Raw genomic sequence first — 24,616 nt, 5'->3', positions numbered from 1 at the left:
ACCAAGTATTGATGAGGATGCAGAACAACTAGAACCCTGATATGCTGGTGATGAGAGTGCAAAATGATACAATTTTTGAAGAATCTCTGCCAGTTTCTTATAAAACTAAACATACATTTACCCTATAACTAAGCAATTTCACTCCCAGATATTTACCAAAAAGAAACAAAAAATGTCAATCCACGAAGATTTGTACAAGAATATTCTTAGAAGCTATATTCATAATATCCCCAAACTGGAAACAGCCTAAGTCAATGAATAAAGTATGGTATATTCTTACAATGGATTACTGCTTAGCAATAAAAAGAATAAACTACTGATACATACAACAGCATGGATAAATTTCAAAAATACTATGCTGAATGAAAAAGGCTGGACATTTTTTTAAAGTCATACTTATGATTCAATTTATATAAGCTCTTGAACAGGTGAATCTAATCTATATGATAGAAATCAGAATAATGGTTGCCAAAAGGTGTGGGAGAGAGACTGGAAAGGAGTACTGAAGACATTTTGGGAGGATGGAAATGCATTATATCTTGTTTTGGGAGGTTGTTACATGGATGTATATGTCAAAGCTCATTGAACTTAACACTTAAGACTTATGCATAACTCAACTGTATGTAAATTACATCTCACTTAACAAAAAATATTACTCCTTCCCTCTCCCCTCTATGCCACGAAATGACATGTTGGATGCTACTGTGTTGTGTCATTATTTATTATTTCCATGCATGGTTATCCATTTTAAACTTTCTTAGATTCCTCAAGCAGAGCCTGCACAATACTAGGGAGTCCACATTTGTTGAATGAATGAATAATAATCAGAGTAAAATGGAAAGGAAAAGTAAAGAAAAGTCAAAATATAACATCATACCAATTTCTACTGTTTCTATTTTCCTGGGAGTCAACACCATTGCAAACACAGGTCCCTATTCCCAATGAAAAACAATAACCCAATATCTAAGACATTTTGCTTCTATTTACAATAAAAGAGGAGGCAAGGAAATAAGAGAAAGCTTTTTGTCTCCTAGATTTTGAGGTAACACCACATTATTATTACTGTATTTCTTAACTGTGGTGAGATAGACCAAAAGACATCTGATGAATCACCTTTTCATTCATAAAACCCTGCTTATATCTTTCATCACTTTTATTCTGCTAGAATAATAGCAGAGAAACAGTACTTGATGGGCCTGCATTATCAGACGCTATTGGAAAGGTCTAGATAAGAGCGCTGAACCACCTATTAGTATTCTGCATGCAAACCCTTCTCTATAACCCAGAGTCATCCGTATCCTGGCAACCCTCAAAATTTCATTCTCATTGAATTGCTAGATCTTTATCAAAATATAATTATAGCCTTAATTTGAAAGATAAATTTTGATTGCCAGTGCCATGCCCAAAGGAAGAAATAATCAGGTGGGAGAGCACTTAGGCACAATTGTTAACCATATAATCAATGTCATGAATCATCCATCCCCTAAAAAAACACAAAATACAACTTTGGGGGATGTTGTAAGGGGTAGTATGAGGAGGGGAAAATCCTTGAGGCATCAGACTTACTTGTGACTCTGGTACATTATGTTTGCTTAACTTCTCATGCTGTCACTTAAGTGCTTGTCATGTCTTCTCAATTGGAAGTTTGGGGAAGGCCCAGGCTGCACGTCCCACTTCTGTGTGTGCCCACAGTGGCCCAGCCTGTAGTAGGAAGTAGCCCAATCTATAACCCCTCCTTCACTTGACCTCCAGGAAAGTTCCCTGGAAGTAAGCTTTGAGACAGAAATTGGGGTGTGGGAAGCATATCAGGAAATGTTCTCTGGGGCAACACCTGTGGAGGAAATGGATTAAGCAGGGCTGGGCAGAGCGAGAAGTTGGGCTAGGAGAGTCACAACAAAGGCTCAGCCCATCCCATGGGGAGCTCTAGAGCTGGGTGGCCCTGTAGAATTGTCCTGAGTTGAGGCAAGGTGGGTGGGCCTTTATACTACTGTATTGACCATTCATCAGATGAGTGCTGCCCTTGGAAGGAATGTGACCTTAGACGGGGTGACTTTCTTCAGGGAAGGACAGTTCCCAAAGAGGGATGCAGCTGTGAGCTGTCAGCCACCGCGCCTAGCCCTGGCAAATGAGTGCTTGGGGAATAAGTGCTTGAGCCCTGATGAAGAGGGGTAGACAGTGAATCAAAGTAGCCACTGCACCCTCACTGACTACAGTGACTCAGAAGCCTGGGGAAAATAATCTGAAATGGAGTCCCAATGGATTGAACCCACTAGCCTGTTTCTGCAGGAGAGCAGCTCTACCTCCTGAGGCAGGCAGGGACTCCTGTTGTGCATGCTGAATCCCCTCGGAATGTGTGACTTGCCAGAGAAAAGTAAATGGAGATTAGAAATATTCCTGTCTTCGAGAGGGGAACATCACACACCGGGGCCTGTCAGGGGGTGGGGGGCAAGGGGAGAGGGATAGCATTAGGAGAAATACCTAATGTATGCGGGGCTTACCACCTAGATGATGGGTTGATGGGTGCAGCAAACCACCATGGCACATGTATGCCTATGTAACAAACCTGCACGTTCTGCACATGTATCCCAGAACTTAAAAGTATAATAAAAAGAAAAAATAAATATTCCTGTCTTCTCATCCAATTGGTATGCTCCTGCCTTTTCAGAAACTATCCTTAGTTTATGTCTGAGGATAGGTATTGATACCTTTTAAAAAATGGATACCTTTGAGACAGTATGGCAGCGGCAAGAGAGCAGAAGTCACACACTTCTGTTCCCCTTCTCTTTGGGCAGTCACATCTACAGCCTCAATGCTTCCATAGGGCATAAATGATTCGTTAGTTTCAGGATGAAGAAAGAATCAAGCATCTATTAATATAATAGTCTTGCTCCATTGGAGCAAAAGGAATGGATTTTATCTAACCTACATTTTAATGTACCATCAACTCCTCCTGAGATCTTTGGGAATCCTCAACTTTGTAAATACAGAAGCTTCAGACTTTACCTTTGTGGATGTCTACTTCCAGGTCTCCTGTTATTTATGCCCTTGGTCAATTCCCTTACCTGAGGTTTGGGCTGGGCCTGTGACTTGCCTCATTCTGTTGGTAAAACAAGACACAGGCCCAACCTAAGAAAACCTGGAAGCTCCTGCCTTTGCACCCTTGGGCACTCTGAGTTGCCAGGTAAGAAATCCAGTTACCCTGCTGGAGTGATCACATGGAAAGACCACTGGGAAAGACTATGTGGAGAGGGAGAATCCCTGAGACTACCCAGAAAGAGACATAAGCACAGCCAGCCCAGTGACCCAGCTGAACCTTGCCTGCAGGTGACATACCATCTGACCAACCACCAGCAAGACTAGCAGAGCTGTCAAGTTGAGCTTTTCCCAGATTGCAGAATTTTGAACCAATAGATTGGCTTGTATCTTAAGCCAGTAAATTTTGGGGGTGGTTTCTCCTGCAACAATAGATAAACAACCACAAAAAGCAATTTCTTCCAGAGTTAAGTGACTATGATGGCCTTGCCTGCCCCTACCAAGTCAACTGCCTCTTAATCTTGCACCAAAGGTTATGGTTGACCACGGCTGCTTTTCACAAAGAAACAGACATTTTTATTACTTCACAATGGTAACGGACTACACAGTAGTGTCTATCCCAAAAATCTTGAAAGAAAAAAAAAGCTTCATTGGGCTGTTGGAGCTGGAGGTTGGGAGCTGAGCTTCTTCACTAGCTGAGTAGCTCAATCCTGGGTATCCATTTTATATGCTTGAGGCTCAAAGACATGCCTCAGCAAATTTACAAATGACTCCCCTCATGGATCTTCAAGGTCACTCACTTAAAAAGGAAATTAAAAATGTCCCAATTGGACATCCCAGAAAGGGCTGGAGAAGGAGTCTACCAGATCAGAAAGGTAGTATGGTAAAATAGTCCAGGGTTGGATTCTGGAGCCATAGTGCCCAGGATGGAATCCCAAATTTGTCACTTGTTTGCTGTAAAACCTTGGGCAAGTTATTTATTCTCTCTGTGCCTCAGTTTCTTCATCTGTAAAATGGGGATAATAATAACCTCTACCTCCTAGGCTTATTGTGAGGATTAAATGAGCTATATGTGTGCAGGGCATAGATTAGTGTCTGGTTATTCTTTGCCTGATTATAAGTGATTATACAGTAAGAACCAGAAGAAGATCATACATGGATTTTAAATCATATGAAGTCACTTTTAATGACTACACATTATGAAAGCATGTCAGCTTTCAGAAACAATATCCTATATAACTGTTTTCATAAGATGCCAGGGTCAACATAGCATGGTAGAAGGAGCACTAAGCCAAGAGAAGGGGATCTAGGTATGATTTCAGCCCTGCCATAAACCAGCTGTGTTATATGGGGAAAGTTATCTATAAATTGAGGAAAATGATAATGACCTTGCCTACAGAGGTTGGACCAGATGGTCCCTGTAGGAGCCTTTTATGTTGCTACATCTTTCCAAATCCCTTTGAGACAGGAAAGAGGAGGTGGAATTACCACCATTTTTAAGATGGAGATCTGTATTTGCCATATGTCTTGTCCAGAGCCAAAGTCCAATCTCAAAGTAGAGCTTAAAAAGGGCCCCTCCATGCCAGAGAGTGTACTGCCATAGCACAAACTGCACACAGACTAGATTTCCCAGTCCCCTTGCAGTTAGATGTGGCCATGTGATTGAGTTCTGGCCATGGAATGTGGGTGGGAGTGAGAGGTGCTGCTTCCAGGATAATCTTCCATGTTCTTGTTGTCCCTTCTGGATGCAGAAGACCCAGCAGGGGCTTCAAGGCCCTAGGGAATGGTAGATTCATAAGAAGAGAAGAGACTAGATTCCTTATAATCACAAGACAAAAAGCTGGTTTGACATTATGTAAGACATAAACTGCTATTGTGTTAAACCCTGAAATTTGGGGCTCACCTATTATGGTGTTTATCCTTCCCTGACCAATATGCTCACTGTGGGTCTCTAGTCAATTGCTGGTTTAGGTTCTGATCTTCAAGAGGAAGCAGCCCTTTCTATTTAAGACCAAGGGATCATTGATATCTTATTTGGTACAGGTCGAGCCAAGCCAATGATGTTCTTAAAAAACTGAAATCTCAACCCATGGTCTTCCCATATCTACTCTTCTAAGCTGGCCAAACTTGGCCACTGTTGCACTGGCCTTATACTACATTTCATCATCATTAATCCTTTGTCTTCCATGGGGAACACCAAGATGGTGGAAATTTTAAAGATAAACTAGCAACTGTGTGCAAGTCTCCACTAGAAGACTAGAGGAATGATGGATATCTCAAAGGTGCTGTTTCCTGGTCTCTTCCTTCCCCCCAATCACGATCTCTATCTTAATAGTTGCCCAGTGATTATAGTTATGACATACAGAAAATAAAGGTAAAAATTTTCAATCAAAATTCATTTTGAAAGAGAGGAGAAAATCACTTGGTAGATTCCATCTTGAACAGAGAATGCTTGCCCTTACATTCCCTTGCTGTTTAGTTCATTTATTTCACTGGAGAAAAAAATAGGCATTTACATTTTTCAGCAATTGCTAATGCATTCTTGCCAAAAAAAATAAAAATCCTATCATCCAACCAAATCAAGAACAGAGGGGGCCTTTTTTCTTCAAGCTGGACTTTACCACCATCACCACGAAAGAAAAAGTGAACAGGGAAGAAATGAAGGCTTTTGAAAATAAATAACGAGGGGAGCCTAGCAGGCTCACAGAATCTAGGACCCACAGAAGACCTGCACTTCCGGCTTCCACTGCAATCACTGCAAAGTCCTCAGTCCCTTCCTATCTCCATTCCAGGTGGCCTCTTCACCATCAGCTGGAGGCGGCCCCCTTCAGACAGGCTGGCGCCACCCTCCTGCTGACCAGGAAGAGGCTCCTCACCCAACTGTCTAGGGGTTTCCACCTGGAAAGGAAAGAGTAGTAGCCCAGCTGCTATGAACACAGTAGGAAGTTGGCATGGTTTGAGTGCCACCTGGCCCCTTTTGTCCCTCTGTATTCTGGAACGAACTCCACTGTGAGGGAGTTGCTTGTTGGCTTTAAAGTGCAAAGGAGGAAGCCCCATACATATGGCTGGATCCAACCAGGGGATGTAAAGCCAGGGATGGATATCCATGGCTGGGGGCAAAAGAGGGACCCCTGTCCAGGCTCCCATCCTCCAGCCTTGCAGCCCAGTGGCTTTGGGCCTCACCCGGGAATGGATGAGGCTTCTCAGAGCTGCTGCCCTTCTCACATGGACCAGCACTCAGCATCCCTGCCTTGCCTTGAGACCTGAAGGTGAATTGCTCTGAAGGATGTGTGGACCTGGTCTGAGGCTGTCTGGGGGCCCAAGTTAGGCCCACCCTCAGGGAGCTGGTAACGGAGACCCCACCCCTCTAATAGCGGGGTCAAGCCAAGCTGTACCTCCAACTGCAGGGCTATTTTTAGATGCTGTTATCTTTGCCTTGCTCACAAGCAGCTGTGAAAAACAAACTGGTCACCAAGAGGCAAGAAACTGTAAAATAAAAGCCTCATAAAACAAGAGCTCCAAAACTCCAGAGCATACCACAGTATGGCAAAACACTGTGCACCATCATGGCGGGGCCTGCTGAGTCTTCCCCGCAGGGGGGTGAGGAAGGGTGTTGCTCTTTCACTGCCCACACATTCCTGGCCTAGCATGCCCTGAGCAAGTCCAGCTTTGGCTCACTGTCCCTGGAATGGCTAGTGGGTCAGGCTGCCCCACTCATGCGCACAGATGGTGACCCCAGGGGACAGGTGCGCCAGAGAGGTGGGAGCGATGGGGTTAACACTGCCACAAAAGGAAAAGCTCCAGCTCACTCCCCTCTCTTCCAGCTCATCCTAACAGTCCATTTGCCTTACAGCATCACAGCTCCTTGACAGTGAAACCCCTGCACAGGCAAAATGTCATCCAACACCAAGTGGCAGGGCAGGAAAACAGGAGAGGGCACCAAGCGGGATCCTCGACTTCTCCCCAGCCCTTAGAAGCCCTCAAAAGGCCAAACCTCAGGGCGCCCTTCCACTCACAGAGCCGTCGAATCCTCATTCCCCCTGCAGGAAACCCAACACCAGGAGCTGCAGCCCCTGCAGACCCCTCCACCCAGAGGGTAGGCAGCGTGGAAAAGTGCCGCCCCGGCCCAGAACCCGGGATCAGGGTAGGGAGGAGGCGGCAAACTTAAAAGCTGCAGCTGCAATATGCTTTTAAAAATAATAAAAGATCCCTGAAAGCCAGCGCTGTTCCCTTTGCCCCTGCGAGCTATGCGCGGTCCACCTGGACTGTCAGCTCACCCTCGCTCAGCTCTGCCAAGGGGACCCAGCTCTCAGATCTCGACCAAGGGGGATCTCCTCTCGGGCTAGCGCGCGGCTGGGCTGCGCCTCGAGCCTCCCCCAACCCCCAAGTTCACCCAGCACCCAGAGGTGCAAGAAATTAGTTTAAAATGATGTCACTTGCCCATACCCCCTCCCCCCAGGCTGGTCCCATCTCACACACCCGCATGGCCTGGGCTGCGAGTCGCGGAGCATCCCGGAGGGTTGCGGTGGGGCGCCACGCCGAGGCTAGCCTCCCCTGGCGCCCGCTCAGGCTCAGGCTCGGCCCTGGGCAGCCCGCCCGTGCATCGTTCCCCTGGTGCAGAAATCCTACCGCCCGTGCGCCCTGGGCGCGCCGCCGGGCCCCGCGCCGGCTCCCCGGGAATGCGGCCGTCAGGTGAGGTAGGCATGCGTGCCGGCTCCGCAGCGAAGCAGCAGCTGGCTGGGGCGCTGGGCTCGGAATCTGCCTCTTCTCCCTCTCCCCGCAAAAGAGAGGCCTCTCGGGGACTTTCCAGCGCCTTGTTGCGTTAGGACTGCATTCCCCCTTCCTTTTCCCTTTTATCTTAGTTTCTCCTTCAGATGCAAAAAGAGAGATCGCAGGAGTCCATGCCCAGCTCCAGCCTAACTCGGTCCACAGGCAGAGAATTATGAATGGATGCTGCCTTCTGATGAGGAAGTCGACTGGGGAGGTCTCTGCGCACGGCGCGCTCCATCAAAGCAGGGGCATTGGCCCCTCCACTGCTTCAATGCTGCAGGCTGAGACACCTAATTGACCACTGGGAAATCAGGTGCCGGGAGACCTGGGCGGGACGTAGCCCTGGGGCCACGCTGGGATCGAGAGCCTTGCCGGTGTAGACAGCTTCGATTTACAGCTCAGTGAATGGAGAGGACTGCGGCAGCCAAACCTCCGGGGCAGCAAGGCACGGCTGCACCAATGCTCCACGGACAGCCGCCTGGCTCTGCGAGTATCTCCCAGCTCCACCGGGCTAAAGGGAACCTGCTAAAAATAATCCGTCCCCTGCTGCCAGCCGCAGTGAGCTGCAGGACTCAGTCCCCAGCCCCAAACTCGGTGGCGCGCGGGAGCCAGCCACAAAGCCCGGCCTGTGAGCTTAGACAAGCCGGAGGCTGCGGAGGATCCCGGATCCGGATTTCTTGCACCTCTGTGTTTCCTTCTCCCGTAGCGCGACCGCTGGGGCTGCGCGTTACCCATGCCCAGAGGGGCGGCGGGCTCCGCACATCACCAACAGGCTGGACCGACCGCAGCTGCTCAGCACCGCACCCCCGTGGCTCTCTTCTCACCTCCCTTATCCCTAGTCTATGGCCAACAGCAGAGCAAGGAATCAGAAACGCCGACCGTGCCAACCCCTCCAGCCCGGGCAAGAGGGTGGACAGAGACTGGCGTAGAGCATGTGCCCGCATATAACAGGACTAGAGCACCCGAAAAATGTGACATTGCGTCCCCTCCCCCCATTCATCTCCGGACGCTGAAACCTCGCATCCTAGACACATCTCACCCTGCCCAGGCTGAAAAACACTGCAAGGACAATGCCTTTGCAGCCATGTATTAATCTCCAGGGAGCGGCGATGTACTAAACCAGATCTGAGGTTGAACCAGGGTTAAAAACCATGGCAGTGTGTGCCCATAGCTTAAGTTGGTAGGCTCTCCATATAGCGACCTAATGCAGAAGGCAGAGAGCCATTTAGGGCCACTTCAAAGACAACACTTATGGGATATATCCTAATACCATACATAACAAGAAGAAACCCAGTGAATGAAATTATCCAAAGATGACTTGTGGGATGTTGTTTTTGGTAATATGTCTTTGAAACCTATTTAGGGAAAACTTGACTCTTTTCTGACTGGGTTGCCTATTTTCAACTAGGGATGTTTAGGCGCTGGGCAGATTTGCATGTGTGGGCAATACTATATCCACCAGGCCTGTAACTTCTCCAGAATTCACAATTGTGAAACACTCCACTTGCCAAGGTCATAAGAAATCTTGGGGTTTGCCTGTGTGTGAAATAAAGAATATTTCCTAATTGGCATTACTGTGAATTAATGATTGTGGTCACATGAAGTATCACCTAGAACCCAAGTCAGTCTGGGTTAGCTGTTCTCCACTAGCCTCCTTGGAGGGCTGCCAGCTGCTGGCAACGACAGAGAATCTGGTGGAAGTCCCCCGGAAGACAGAGTGTGGCTGGGACAGGAAGGATGAGGTGGGAGGAGATGGCATGGCCACTCCCCCAGTGAAGGTGAGAAGACAGCCATGCACCCCAAGGTTTAAGGGGTGGGTGGGTAAAGGAAAAGGTCATCAGAGAGGAAGAGAGACATTACTCAGAGAAGCAGGAGACCAGGATGGAAGGGGGGAAGGGCCCCATCTCAGAAACAGGGGGATGGACGAAAGAGTTTTAAGAAGGCTGGGTGATTTATAATGTCAAATGTCACCGAGGGGTCAGTGGGAGGAGTTCTGCCTGCCAAGGGCAGACCTGGACCCCTAAGGCTTTGGGAAGGCTTGATGGATTGGCTACTGATGGGAGATGTGAAGTGGGTGGGAATACCAGTCAGAGCTTCTCAAAGGTAAAGGGAAGTCCTTCCCTTAGCCTTGCTTCTCAAAGGACCGGCAGCCCCTGGGGGTTTGGTAGAGATACACCTTCTCAGGCCTTCCCAGATCTGCTGAATCAGACTCTGGGGTGAGGCCTGGCCATCTGTATGTTAACAAGCTCTCAGATCAACTTCAAACAGGAAGCCTCACCATGTACAGACTCAAACCTCTTAGGTCTTGACATGAGAATTTACATTAGGGTGAGCAAAATGGCTGCCCTCGACAGCAATCCCTGGCAAGTGCATGGGTAGCTAGTGGCCAAGTCACTAATCACACAGCCCAAGGAAATGAACTGCATTGCTCCAGGTTTTCAGGTCTGCTCTATCACGGGAGAGCCTTGACAATGAAGTCTGCAGAATTCCACAAAGCAATGAAAATGGCCCTGTCTTTTCTCCTTTGTATTGATCTTTACAATAATGAGGTGGTTGTTAACAGTGATGGCAAAAATAATGATATAACTAGATTGCTTAAATTTGAATGAGATTTTAGCAAGTCCCATGGCAGAGAGGTTAAAAAAAAAAAAGAAAAAGAAAAGAAAAGAAAACCACATAGGCTTTGTACCCAGAAAGACCTGTGTTTGAATCCTAGCTCCTCCAGTTCTTAACAAGTGTGGCCTTGGGAAAATTATTTGACTCTCTGAATCTTGAACCTTCTTTGAATCAGTTTCTCATTTGTAAAATGAAAATAAGAATACCTAATTTATAGAGTTGCTTAAAAGAGTAAATAAAACAATAAAGCACCATGATAGTGCCTAGCACGTAATAAAAGCTCAACAAAGATGGTTCCTTCCTACCTGTGTTTGAGGTCTTCACACATAATGCTCATATTGCATTTTTTTTAGGTCCCCCTATCCCCTGTATGGTGGTTAGGGTACCTGAAGCTTCCTATGGATCAAAGGTTCAAATATAAGCCCTTATTGAGTATCTCTTAGATGCCAGGTACTGTGCTGGGTGCTTGTGGGGATACAGCAGAGTCTGGGCCCAGTTGGAGCTGACATTCTAAGGACTGAGTTTACATCCCAGTCCATATAGGTATCCTACTTTTCTGATATATATTTTAAATTATTATTTTAATTGATACATAATAATTATACATATTTTCAGCATACAGTATGATATTTCAATACATGTGTACAATGTGAAATGATCAAAATAGGATAATTAGCAAATTGATCATCTAAAGCATTTATCATTTCTTTGTGTTGGAAATATTCAAAATCCTCTATTCTAGCTATTTCAAAATATACAATAAATTCTTGTTAACTATAGTCACCCTGCAGTGCTATATACCACTAGAACGTATTCCACCTATCTAGCTGTAATTTTTTAAATTCATTAACCAGACTCTCCTTATCCCCACACCACCATCCCCAGCCTCTGGTAACCACTATTCTACTCTCTACTTCTATGTGATCTTTTTTTTAGCTCTCACATATGAGTGAGAACATGCCATGTTTGTCTTTCTGTGCCTAGCTTATTTCACTTAACATAATGTCCTCCAGTTTCATCCATGTTGCTGCAAATGATAGGATTGTATTCTTTTTTTATGGTTGAATAGTATTCTGTTGTGTATACAAGCCACATATTCTTTATCCATTCATCTGTCAATGGACATAGGTTGATTTCATATCTTGGCTATTGCAATTAGTGCTGCAATAAACATGGGAGTGCAGATGTCTCTTCGACATACTGATGTTTTTACTGAAAGCCAAGGATACCAGGTCTCACAGACAATTTTGCAAATGTGTCCTTTTTTAGGACAGTGATGATCTATAGCAGGGGTCAACAAACTTTTTCTGTAAAGGGCCAGGTAGAAAGTATTTTAGGCTTTGCTGGCTATGTAGTCTCTGTTGCAACTACTCTACTCTGCTGTTGTAGCTCAAAAGCAGCCATGGATGGTGCATATATAGATGGATGTGGCTGTGTTTCAACAGAACCTTCTTCACAAAAATAGAGAGTGTGTGGGATTTGGCCCATGGGCCATAATTTGCCAACCTCTGATCTACAGTGTGGCTCAGGAAATAACTATTTCCTTTAACTGGTATTGCCAGGAAATGGTAAAGTCTACATAGGTAATTTTCCATATAACTAAAGTTTATCCAACCAAGAACAATTTTCTGAAGCCCCTTATTGTTCTGAGCATATTTTATACTTTCTTTAGAAGAAACTGGCTAATTAGTTGTCCACCAAACTGTCTCCTTTCTCCTACAGCTAAACTACATTTCCCAGCCTCCCTTGCAGTTAGGTACAGCCCTCTAACTGAGTCCTGGCCAATGGAATGTGGGCAGAAGTTACGTGTGCCTCCAGCCTTGGCACATAAAAACTCTTACCTATTCCTACACACACTTTCTTGTCTTCCCTGCTGGCTGAACACAGAGGCTCTATGAGATGGTGGATTCCTAAGATGGGAAGAGCCTAGGTACCCACCTGCAAGCTAACCAGCATTAAACTGCAAGGAAAGTGAGAGGTAAGACACTGAAATATTGGGGGTTTATTACCAGAATTAGCCTACCTTGAGTAATTCACTTTCCTGTCTCTTTAATCAGATGCTACAAAACACAATTTAATGTTTTGTTGATTACTTAGGGTCTTTATTAAGAAGGCTTATTATTGGTCTCTATGGTAACACATTTCTAAGACTCCTTTGTGGATTTCCATGCTCTTTCCTTGGTATTTAGTTCTCCATTATCATTCCTTTCTCAACCTTCTTCTAGCTCCTTTCCCCAGAGTTTAAGTCTCCAGTGAGCTGGGGATAACAGACACCCATGGCTGGGAAACATCTGTTCATTAAAGAAGAGTTACCAATTCTCCAGCAAGAGCCAAAAGGATACATGTGGGCTTGCTGACAATTATTTGTAGCCTTGGGAAACTCTTTTCGCTTACTTCCAGGTTTGGTGCTGTATTCCTGAAAGCTGAAGTTATTGGAAGTTCAGCAGCCCTGAGAAGAGTGGGGGTATTTCTGTATTGCTGAGCTTACAAATTTTCAAAGCTTTCATTCTTCTACTAGCCATCTTGGGGGACTCCACGATGCAGATTCCAGTTCTGTCCTTCAACATGCATGGACTATTCAATTGTCAAAATACTGTCATTTCCTGATTTTGTACATATAGATTTTAGCTGTTATATGCTCCAAATCTCCCATTTTAAATTTACCTTTGCTGGTTGATTTACTATTTTGTTGACACAAACAGATCTTAATTGACTCCTATTTTACAGGAGCTGGAAGAATTGACTCTACAAGGCTAAATAGTTTTAATTCAGTTCAAGAGGTGGTATATTAACTTTATGCCTCAGACAATTTACCAAGAAAATCCAGGTGTGCTTTAGACCTGGTCTTTGGATTATTCTAGTAGGTGGGAATGTGGTCCTTTCCCATCATGAGGTGGGATACAGGAGAGGAACTCGTGGGGCTGGATCAAGGGGAGAAAGATTGGAGGAAGCCAATGGAGCCCAAATACTTTGACAGTCTGATTTTACTTCTTTACTGAAAAAACTAAGATGATCATATTTAAATGATCCTCTTGGTCTGTTTCTTCATCTATAAAATAAGGAGGGTAGATATCTGTAAAATTTTCTCTACGTCTTTCATTGTGTAAGTCAATTTTTCTATGAGACTTGGAACCAAAAATACCTTCTAAAATGATTTCTGATCATCAGTACTTATTTTATCTTCCTGTTTCTGCTGAGCATCCAGAATTGGCCATTCTACCCATAAACTTCAGCATCTGCAAGGGAAGTAATATGTTCTGTGATTTGCCCAGGGCTGGATAACCTTTTGGTCCCAGACTGACCTTGAGGGTGACCTCGAGGATCCCAATTCTAGCTCTACTGTATTTATACCATACCCATTCCTCCTTATGTTTACCTAGGGCGAGTTTCCTGCTTTATTCTCTTTGACTCAAATACGTGCTGAGACCCAATTATGAAAACTCAATTTTGTCTCCAAGGCTTACTTCCCTGGAGCAAGTTGAATGTCCCCTCCAGAGCTATGCATGTGGTGGAGCTTTACTTCTCACCTATCCCAGTAGCAGCACATTACTATTGCTCCTGCCCCACCACTGCTCACAAGGGACTCCCTTGACTTCCAGAAGAAATAGCTGCTATAAAATGGATCACTCATTCATAAGGAACTATGTGTTTATTCATATATATTTTATATCATAACAAATGTAAATTAATTTCAGGGTGTGACTACCCAAGCTAGTATCTATATGGCTGCCTGTATAAAATTTCTCCCTCAAAATTCTCCAAACCATCTGGCATAAACTACTGTATTGTGACCTGTTAAAATAAGTAACAGCTGTGATAATCCCTCTCGATTTATAGCAAGCTATAAAACTTTGCATATACCGGCAATGAATATAAAATAATAAATAAAACCATTATCATTCTGTGCTGTCTTGGTGGGAATTATGATGATTTAGCCAAAATGGAGCCCTACAGAATGCATCAGAGGAGAAGATTAAGCAAAGGTTTTGCCCAACCTGGCCTCCTCTAGCCCCCAAAGACTAACCTCACTACATAGAATTCCTGGATATGTTTGAAAACCTTATCCAATGTAAATGCATCCTTTCTGAAAAAACATGGTTCCCATACATTGCTGCCCAACTTCTACTATTTCAAAGCCTCCTTTTCTGATGGTGGGTTTCCAAAATTGCACAGTATATCCAGACCATAAAGAAAAAGCAAGCTATGCACAACTCAAAAATGTGAATAATCTATAGCACCAAAGCTAATAATTGTCTTGGAATTTTTAACTGTAAGTTTATGTTTGCAAACATTGCAAAGATCCCAGGTTGAAAAATATTGTATTGAAGTCATCTCTCAAAGATATGCAATATGTGAAAAAAGACAGGCTGGTATCTGGAAGGGAAAGGGGTGGGACAGCTTTGATTCTGAATGAAAGAATCACTATGCCCACTACACACCGATTTCACAAAATTAAGGGGTCAAGGAAGGAAACTAGCACCATGAAATGGCTCTTTACTAGGTTCTGGGCATTACCCCATAATCTTATTTAATCCTCACAACAGATATGTGCCTTAGGTATTATTATTCCTGTTTTATGGCGAGGAAATTGATGTTCAGACAGGTTAAATAACTTGCCCAAGGCCATCCAACTAACAAGTTGGAGAGATGGAGTTTGAACACAGGTCTGTCTGATTTTAAGATTCATGCTCTTTCCACCTCACTACACTGTCTCTTGGGCAGCTGTTCAAAACCTTTTTCTTTCATGACCCATGATATTTACATGAACCACTCATTATCATAACCATGGGAAATTCCCACCCCCTTTTCTCCCATTTATTTGAATACAAGGAGAGTTACCCTACTATTGGAAGAACTTCAAATCCATTTTAATTTATGTATATAAAAATTTGCAAATACAGGTGCTTCGTTATTACGGTAGATTTCAAAAAATAGCCATGGTGCTTTTCAGCTCTTCCCAGCAAGATATGGAGTCTATTTCTCCACCTTGAATCTGAGCGGCCTTATGACCTGATTTGGCCAGAAGAATGTGGTGGAAGTGACATTGTACATGTCTGAGCCTGGGCCTCAAGAAGCCTTGCAACTTCTGCTTCTGCTGATCTTGGCACCTGCCCTGCTTACTGCTGCTCATGAAGAAGCCTGGCCCAGCCTGTTGGATGATGAGGGGGTACAGGTGGCCCAGTTGTCCCCTACCCCCATCTTGGTCTGCTAATCACCAGACATGAATAAGGCCACTCTAGGTCATTCAGCCCCAGCTGACTATAGACACATAAGCAAACTCCACAGAGCTTAACTGAGCCATCCCAGACCAGAACCACCCACTAAATTTTAAGCCACTAAGTACTGGGTGATTTTTTATGCAGAAAAGGCTAACTAATGCCGTTCTTTAAAATAAATTTCTGGCCATATGTCAAAACAGGTACTAATGGTTAAAGATTGTTGGTTTGAGCACAAGGATCATAAACTAAAGACTTAAAAAAAAAAAAGGTAAATCCTTTCTGATGGCTCCAAATACGGTCGCTGCTCAAGGTCTTCACAATACTTCAATATGCCCCATGAAAGTGCCAGTTCGGAAAGGATTCCTATGGATACAGTTCCAGAAGACCACCTTTCCTCCTCCAATCCTGGGCTTGGCAGCTTGATTTTGGGTGATATGGTTTGGGGGAAAGAATCACCAAGGTGAATGGCTCAGAGCCTCCCTCAAGAAACAATCAGTGGATGGAAGGAAGAGAAAAAGAGATGATGTGTTTAAAGACTGCTAATGCCAATGCATGACCCCTAGAAATCCATCATTGAAATTAAAAAGTAATGCTGTGGGCCAAGAAGAACTATGATTTGTTAGAATATGGGGTCAGTTTTGTATTTAACAACAATAGTCATGCTGTCTTCCTAAGAAGATAAGGTATGCAAAGACACAGGTGGGAGAGAGGGAAAGAGATGTCCACCCTCCCTTTCCACACACTTGGGAAATGTACAGATGGAGACTCTCAAAAGGAAGGAAAGAATGCTGTAATTATAAACCAAATTAGGGCCAAACTGAACTATCTGAGAAAGGAAGTTACAACTAAGTACTTAAAGCAGTGTTCTCAACCTTGACTGTATGTTGGAATTTCAGCACAGTGAAAGCAACTCCAAAGCCTGCATTCTTAATCTCTACAGGGATTACTAGCTTTATTTATTATAATCAGAAAAAATGTTCAGATTTGGACTTTCCACCAGTTTCTACAAAAGCCGTTTCTTTTGAAGAAAATGCTGGGGTAACATATTACTTGATCCTTCAGCTATCTTAGCATGTGAATGCTTGGGCTTTTTTTCCCCTTTTCTTATTTTCTTAGTAAATCTTGGAGCCTTTGAACTTTGAATAATTTCTTTTTTCTTTCTCCGAGTGCCCTCTAGTTATACAAACACACACACAAAAATCATTACAGAAGCAGTATTTATATCTATACGTCTATGACTTTTTTATTTGGTATTTACAGTACTGAGTGAATGAACTAATTTAGTTCATTTTGCTTCTTAGGAAAAAAGATGTGTAATGAAAGGAGGTCCCTTTTAGTCTACCCTTGCAAGGTTTCGTAAAGAGTAGATAAAGGAGAAACAGAGAGAAGGAAACCTTCCTTATAAACATAAGAAAATATATTGGTCTGTACCCTAAACAATTTTTTCTACATCTGCAGTTAAAAACATACTAATTATGTTCCAGAAAAGGGGATGTTTTGCTGAGCAACCTTATAAATTAAAACAAACCTGTCTATACCAGTATTTGCAGTCTCACCTAGTTCAGGTTCTGAACTTGTTTCCCAACAGTTTTTCCCAGTCTGAGAACATGCCTAGGACAGTGGATTAAGGCTCTAGGCTGAGACCTCCATTGGTTGCCTTCCCAGCAGAATCAGAAATGACATTTCCAGAGCAGAGGAGACATAAAAGTATCATGTACTCAATTGGGAGGGAAGGTTTCCTTGTTTGAGGATAGGGTTGAGTGGAATAGCAGGAAAGAGAAATGACCAGGTATGGAGAAATGACCAGGTATGGAGAATCAACGGCCCCTCTGAGATACTAGAAGCTTTACTAGAGAAGCCAGGTAAAGAAGTCTCCTGTTCTTGTCAAAAGCCCCTTATCCATGTCTTACCACCTAGACTTTGACATGAAAGAGAATCAAGGCACAGTTTGGCTTGCTCTTGTAAGGTTTTGGTTCAGAGTAATTCACTTCTAAAAGGAGAAAGGGAACTGGGCATGGTGGCTCATGCCTGTAATCCCAGCGCTTTGGGAGGCTGAGGCAGGAGAATTATTTGAGGCCAGAAGTTTGAGACCAGCCTGGGCCAAATAGTGAGACTCTGTTCCTACAGAAAATAAAAAATTAGCTGGGCATGGTGGCTAATCCCAGCTACTTGGGAGGCTGGGGTGGGAGGATTGCTTCCGCCCAGGAGTTCGAGGCTGCAGTGAACCGTGATCACGGTACTGCACTCCAGCCTGGATGTTAGAAGAGCAAGAACCTATCTCTAAAGAGATACATACATACATACATATATACATACATATATACATAAAAGGAGAAAGACAAAGCAACAGGAAGTTTCTGCAGAATAATTTCATAATAAATGGACCATGTGTTAGAAAGTTGCTTTGCACACAGGGGCTCCTTCTCTCATAAATATTTCTTAACAAACAATATTTTTAAAAATTGACTTTTTGAAACAGAAAACAGATGATTCGGATATTTCTTGTCTCAAGAGGGAACAGTTTTGGGATCACAGAGATGTAAATCTCAGTAGGATTTGTAAGAAAGAAGTTTTCTGGCTTTCTGGGATGGTCAATATGTATCCAAGATGGCCTAGTGATGATGCTGATAGAACTCTGAAAGAGCCCAGCGGGGGACCACACTGAGGTCCTCCCTGCCCACTTCAGCAGTTCTAGGATGTCATTTTGTGTCTCTGGATTTAGGCTCCCTCCCTTAGGCCCCCAGGCTTCAGGCAGTAAGCTGTATAAATTCGAGCTGTAGGATGCAGGGGTCTGATGCTTGAATGCAGTCTTCTTCAGCCTTGAAGTGTTCCGAAGCTCATTTCTAAGTCAGTTTTCCCTTTTAATTCAGGACATATTTTCCCATGGAAAAGAAACTACAGATGGTGTTTAGAGTTCCAGGTTTTTCCATCAAGGCTTATTTCCCCCATAATATTGCTGGAAAACATGTATTTGCAATGAAGAGTGGAAAATAATACTGGTATCATGGTAGTGAGTAACCAATGTTAACATAACTCAAGAAGATAGTTTTAAAAATTAATTTTAAATGCCAGTACCTGATAAAATGCAAGAATAATTAGAGAAAGAGTAGTAGATTGATGGAGACTTTGGGGTCTACAAATGAATTATCTGTCTTTTTGAAGATTAATGACACTGATTCTTTATTATGTCTGATATCACTTGAAAGATTAACTCATTCCAAAAAATAATATTTCTTGAGTATCTAAAATCCACTAGACAATACTATAGCAGAGATGAAAGACCTAGGGCCTACTCTGAAGGAGACCATTGAATGGCTGCCTTGAGAGACGCTATTTTATACCTGGTTTTCAGAGGGACTTATGCATACTCCCGAGATACACTGTAGCGTGCCTGGCAGTTCAGGAAGCCACAGGATAAATATAGAAGGATCTTCCTGGACCACTAGCTTTAATCAATGATTGAGGAGAGATTATTTTATATTACATAACATAGATAATAGTGCTAATTTTATAAGAATGTTTAGGATGAGGCATGCAACTATGAAAAAAAAATTCAGATGATGATATAAAAGACTGTTTGGAGCCATGCCTGACTTTATCCCTCCCTATCTCCACCACTGGCTCAGGTCCTTATAGGGGTACTGGTTCACCCTCTTCCCTTGGAAGCACCACCATCCACTAAAAGATAGACAGGCACAACTATCTTTCCTTTACATATAGGCTATGGAAAGGGAGATATCTAAATCACCCTGGGCAATTTCAGGGAAGGCTTCCCCCAAAAAAGTGATGCTTAAGGCTTCTAAACTGAAAAAATAGCCAGGTAAAATAGGTCATAAAAGCATTCAGAGGTTTTAGTGTACACAGACCTGTAGGTGTGTGAGAGAGCATGATGTGATGAGAAATTGCAAGCAATTTTTTGGTATGACTGGAACATCTGGCTGGTGTGGGGAACTTCAGAGACACATGCATTATCATTCCAAGGTGCAAGAAAGGAGGTGGAGGGGAAAAAGATATTGAATCCAAGAGTTCTCTGTTCCAGTCAACAGGTGGCATTGTTGGCCCAGGGCAGCTTTGTGGTTATCCACAGCAAATGGCCTTGGGAAATTTGAGAAAGCAGATGGTGGTATGAAGATAGCCAATTGTAGATGGGAGACATTTAAAAATAGGTTTTTGTAACTACAGAAAGAGTTGTAATCATATTTGCTACTTGTTATTTCATTCAGAGACTTTGAATGAGATAAGATAAAATATAGTCCCTGCAAGCAACTTCACCGGATGCTAAAGCTAAGAAATTAGAGGACAAACTATCATCTTTCTCATCATGGAAAAACACCATCTCTTCATGCTGACCTGCCAACATATCCAAACAACAGTATGGGAAATTCTGCATTGTAACTTCTTGACCTACCACAACTACCAGCACTTGTTAATCCATCACCTTTTATGATCCCAGAGGACATTTACAACCTTCTCCTGGGAAACAAATATTTGAACAATATGTCATTGATAAACAATGCTTAGTAATAAATATATCAGTTGCAGGCAATCAAGTTAATTAGCAAAAAGTTCTAGTGTCATTAAAGAAACCAAAAGTGAAGGTAACAGGCTTTACCTACCATGCCCCTCCCTTTTTTCAAGACACAGGACACTATTGGCTCTGTCCCTTGTCCAAGTGACACCACTTCTCAGTTCACAGTCTTGTATTTTGATTGAGGCCATTTCTTCTGATCAGTTTTTGCACCTTCAGATCAGAACTAAATTCCTTCTACTTTGGATGAACTAAACAGAGATTGTAGCACAGGCCACAGCACATCTTTTAACCCTTAACCTCATTGAGAGCTCCCACTTTCCCCAAGGCACTGTATGATAACCTAAAAACATCACTCCCATGTTTAGTTTGGGATCATTATTTTTAAATCCCTGCAGACAGTATAACCTACTGGAAAAAAGAAAGAAAGAAAGAAAGAAAAACACACACAAAACATAGGTTTTGGAGCCAGAGAGAACTGAGTCTAAATTCTGGCTCTGCAACAACTAAGCTGTAATCTTGGGCAAGTTGTTATGTAAATATTCTAAGCCTCATTTTCTTCATCTATGGAAGGAGAAGAATAACTGTACCTGCATCAGAGGATTGTGATGAGGATAAGCTATGACCAAGCAATTAGCATAATCCTCCTGAGCACATGAGTCATTAAATTACTTTTAACATTAACATCCTGGTTTCCCCCAACCACTGCATGTGACAATCTCCTCAGTCCCTAACATCAATGGACAAGCCCCTCTCAAACACATTATATCCATCACTTATGAGGCAAAAATACTGCCATATTAACTACTAAACTTAAAAAAGAAATGTTTCATTGCTTATTTCCAGAAACACCTTTCCTTTGTGACTTGAATGAAATCACTGGAAGATAAACAGATTAGAAGAAAATCAAAATAACCGGAGTGAATATTTTTTGAAATTGCTAAAATAAGTTGCTGAAAACAAAGACCCCTGGAGAAATTATAGCATAAGCTATTGGTTTTATATTTACATCTTCACTCAAATATCCACCCACTACTGAAATTGTAAATCAGTGTATAAGATGTTATATTGGGAAATGGAGTGGGGTTAAAAAAAATCTTTTGATACTTGGTTGGGTCTGCTTTCATCTTGCCAGAAGCGAACTAATATTAACCAAAGTATGCCAAAATATAAAAGATGACAGTCTCAGAAAGAACGGGATAAGATCAGAGAAAAAGGGGTCAGGAAAAAGGGCTTTAATTACCTGTGGTAATAGCATCATGTCCCTACGAAGGTTCTTTTCACATACTTCCAATACCACCTCCTAATTGCAATGATAATAATAGTAGCAATGACAACAACTACAACCACTTATTCAGTCCTTATGTCCCAAGCAGTGTGCCATGTGCACTATTTTAATTATGCCATTAAATCTTCACAACAAGCCTATGAGATTTTATAGAAGAAACCAAAACTTAGAAAGATATACCCTAGGTCGAGCGTGGCGGCTCACGCCTGTAATCCCAGCACTTTGGGAAGCCGAGGAGGGCGGATCACGAGGTCAGGAGATCGAGACCATCCTGGCTAACATGGTGAAACTCCGTCTCTACCAAAAATACAAAAAAATTAGCCAGGCCTGGTGGCCTGCGCCTGTAATCCTAGCTACTCGGGAAGCTGAGGCAGGAGAATCGCTTGAACCCAGGAGGCGGAGGTTGCAGTGAGCCGATATTGTGCCATTGCACTCCAGCCTGGGTGACAGAGCAAGACTCCAACAACAACAACAACAACAAAAAAGATATACCCTAAAATGTTTCTCTGGCTAATACATTTCTACCAATTCATCAAAGCCTAGCTCAAATCTCACTTCCTTAGAAGCTTCCTTCCCTTTCCCTTGTCACCTACTCCATCCCACATCCAGTTTTTCTTTCTCCAATCATTTTGAAGTTTGTTTTTTTCTTTTCTTTTTTTTTTTAAATAGACACACGGGAATATAATCACACATGGATATTTGGTTCTACTGTTCTTTCACAGAATGCTGAATGGGTTGGGTCTCTAAATGTAGCTGTGACACTTTAAAGATAGAGAGGTTCTCAGTTTTGCCCCAAATATAGAGCAGGATGTAGGGCAGATTCTATACCTACAGAATCTAATCTAAGCCTAGATATCTATTAAATGCAAGAAATTGGATTTTTGCCCTTTACCAAGTTTCCAAATTCATAGTTATTTTCAGCTTGATATGTTGGACCAAGGGGAGAGAAATGTCGTTGTCCTACAGAGGGCTCCAGCCACAAGAATGTTGTGGAACAGGAAAGGAAGTTATTTTTTATCATTGAACTCAAAAGCTTCTTTTCTCATATGAATCAAGGGTGTATCTTATCTCCCAGATATTTCTTCTGAGTCCATCAGTGGCTGGGCCTGCCACCCTCCTATAAAAGGAGAGTAGACAAAGAGAAGCAGAATGTGATTTGGCAGCAAAGGACCTTTTTCCCTGGCAGAAAATGGAGTGACTTTTAGCTTATCTGTTGTCACCTTGTTAATGTGGTCATTGTTCTTCAAAATAAAATCTCCTCTTCTTACCCATGATGTCTTTTGTGTAAAAAAATAAAATAAAATAAAATAAAAAAGAAGCAACTAGAAACTCAGTGGAGAGAGGGAAAGGGCAAAAATAAAAGCCTAATCAAAAGAAGCAACAGATCAACTCTTTCTTAGGGAAAAACACTCAACACACAATTATCTTAATTCTCCCAAGTGGTTATTTTGCTTGCTTTCTGAGACAGGTGTGGAAAGCACTAGAAACCCATGGCCCCTGTCATCACCCCTGGTTTTCAAAGCAGGAACTATGGGCCTGTATTAGTTGGGATGCAGAATTTATCATCCATTTAAGCCAACGGCTATGTGGCTGTTGATGTGTGCCCCTGGCCTGTTCTCAAACACATCCTTATTCGAAAATTAATCATCCAGCTCTTACTTGCCTGTGAATGTTTCCAGGGATAAAAACTTAGATGGAAGAGGGAGCTTAGCTGTTAATGGCCAAATGTCATCCATGGCAAGCATTAACACAAAGACAAGGTGGTGAGAGAAGAGTGATTTACTCTATCTTGAAGAATAAATGAAAACTTCCTCCTCACTCAATTGCAAAGGTGGGATCAAGAAAGGAGCAAAGACAACATTCCTGGGAGGCCTCAGTTCCTTGAAGCTGAGGAAGCATTTGCATCTTTCCTCTTATTGGAGCTTGACATTTGGCCTCTGGATGCTGAAGAACCAGTTCTGTGTTTCAGTTGTGAATGGATATGGCTGAGATTAATTCCCTTCTGTATGTCCTTTCTGCCATTTCAGGAGCCGGGGGTGCAGCTACATTCAAGATCAATGAGTTATAGCCACATGCAAGGCCATGAAAAGTAATACCCTTCAGGAGAGTGGAGTTTCCGGTATTCTTGCTGAGCCAAAAAGACTAGGAGAGAAAGAGCCATGCTACCCAACAAAGTATTCAGAAGTACAGGGTGGGCTTCAGAGAAAATTAGAAGATTCTGCTTTGAACACAGATAAGTAACTTCCACTTCAGTTTACCTCTATATACAGTGGAGTTCTGCAGGATGGAGAGAGTGTGGATAGCAGATTACAGTTGCTTATAGCTTCCTGCAGCCTTATCTCTTCCTAAACCTTACCATCTCCTCCATCACCTCCTATGCCCCTCAGACTCAGAGAAGGCAAGAATCAACCAAAGGCAAATAGGTATTTTTAAAAACTTACCGAAAACTTGATACATCTTAACCTATTTATCCTGACAAAGTCAGTTCAAAAGTCCTCTCCTCCATCAGCCTCACTTGGCTTCCCATGCCACTCCACAAGAAAGAGTTGGTTCCTCCTTCCTGTGGATGGGCCTCAAGGCACTGTGTTTAGCCTTTCTGATGTTCATGGGTCAGTATTCTCCTGATGCTATGGTTTGAATGTTTGTCCCCTCAGAAACTCATGTTGAAACATAATCTCCAATTTAACAGTATTAAGAGATGGGGTCTTTAAGAAGTGATTGGGTTATGAGGGCTCTTTCCATAACCCAATGGATAAACAGATTAATGAATTAACAGATTAATGGGTTAATGGATTAAATGGATTAATAGATTAATGGGTTAATGGATTAAATGGGTTATCACATGAATGGGTTAGTTATCACAAGAGTAGATATGTTATAAGAGCCAGCTTGGCTCTCGGTGCAACCCCCCTATTACCCTGGGATGCCTTCCACAATGTTATGACACAGCATGAAGCCCTCACCAGAAGCCAACCAGATGCAACCACTTGATCTTGGACTTCTCAGCCTCTAGAACTGTAAGTAATACATTTATTTTCTTTATAAATTACCCAGTCTGTGGTATTCTGTTATAGCAACAGAAAATGGACTAAGGCACCTGACTTGGAAGTCCTCAAGAACAGAACTGTGACTTAGTCATGTTTGATGCTCAGAGCCAAGCCT

General features: G+C 42.9%; 1 protein-coding gene across 5 annotated transcripts in view; it reads right to left on the bottom strand.

Annotated features, from left to right (window-relative positions):
* Positions 1 to 24,616, bottom strand: part of NHS (NHS actin remodeling regulator) — a 369,943-nt gene that overhangs the window by 71,923 nt on the left and 273,404 nt on the right. The window contains exon 1 of one of the 5 annotated variants that reach the window (XM_063804057.1): positions 7,513 to 23,887. The exons of the other annotated variants lie outside the window; for them this stretch is intronic. Coding sequence (XP_063660127.1) covers positions 7,513 to 7,738 — 226 coding nt within the window. The 5' untranslated portion in view covers positions 7,739 to 23,887. Of the gene's footprint in view, positions 1 to 7,512; positions 23,888 to 24,616 lie in introns of those variants that run through there. 5 annotated transcript variants of the gene reach the window in all.

Source organism: Pan troglodytes, chromosome X (assembly GCF_028858775.2).
Source record: "Pan troglodytes isolate AG18354 chromosome X, NHGRI_mPanTro3-v2.0_pri, whole genome shotgun sequence".
Classification (NCBI taxonomy): domain Eukaryota; kingdom Metazoa; phylum Chordata; class Mammalia; order Primates; family Hominidae; genus Pan; species Pan troglodytes.
Note: the sequence above shows the minus strand (reverse complement) of the source record. Positions and strands in the feature narration are given on the sequence as shown.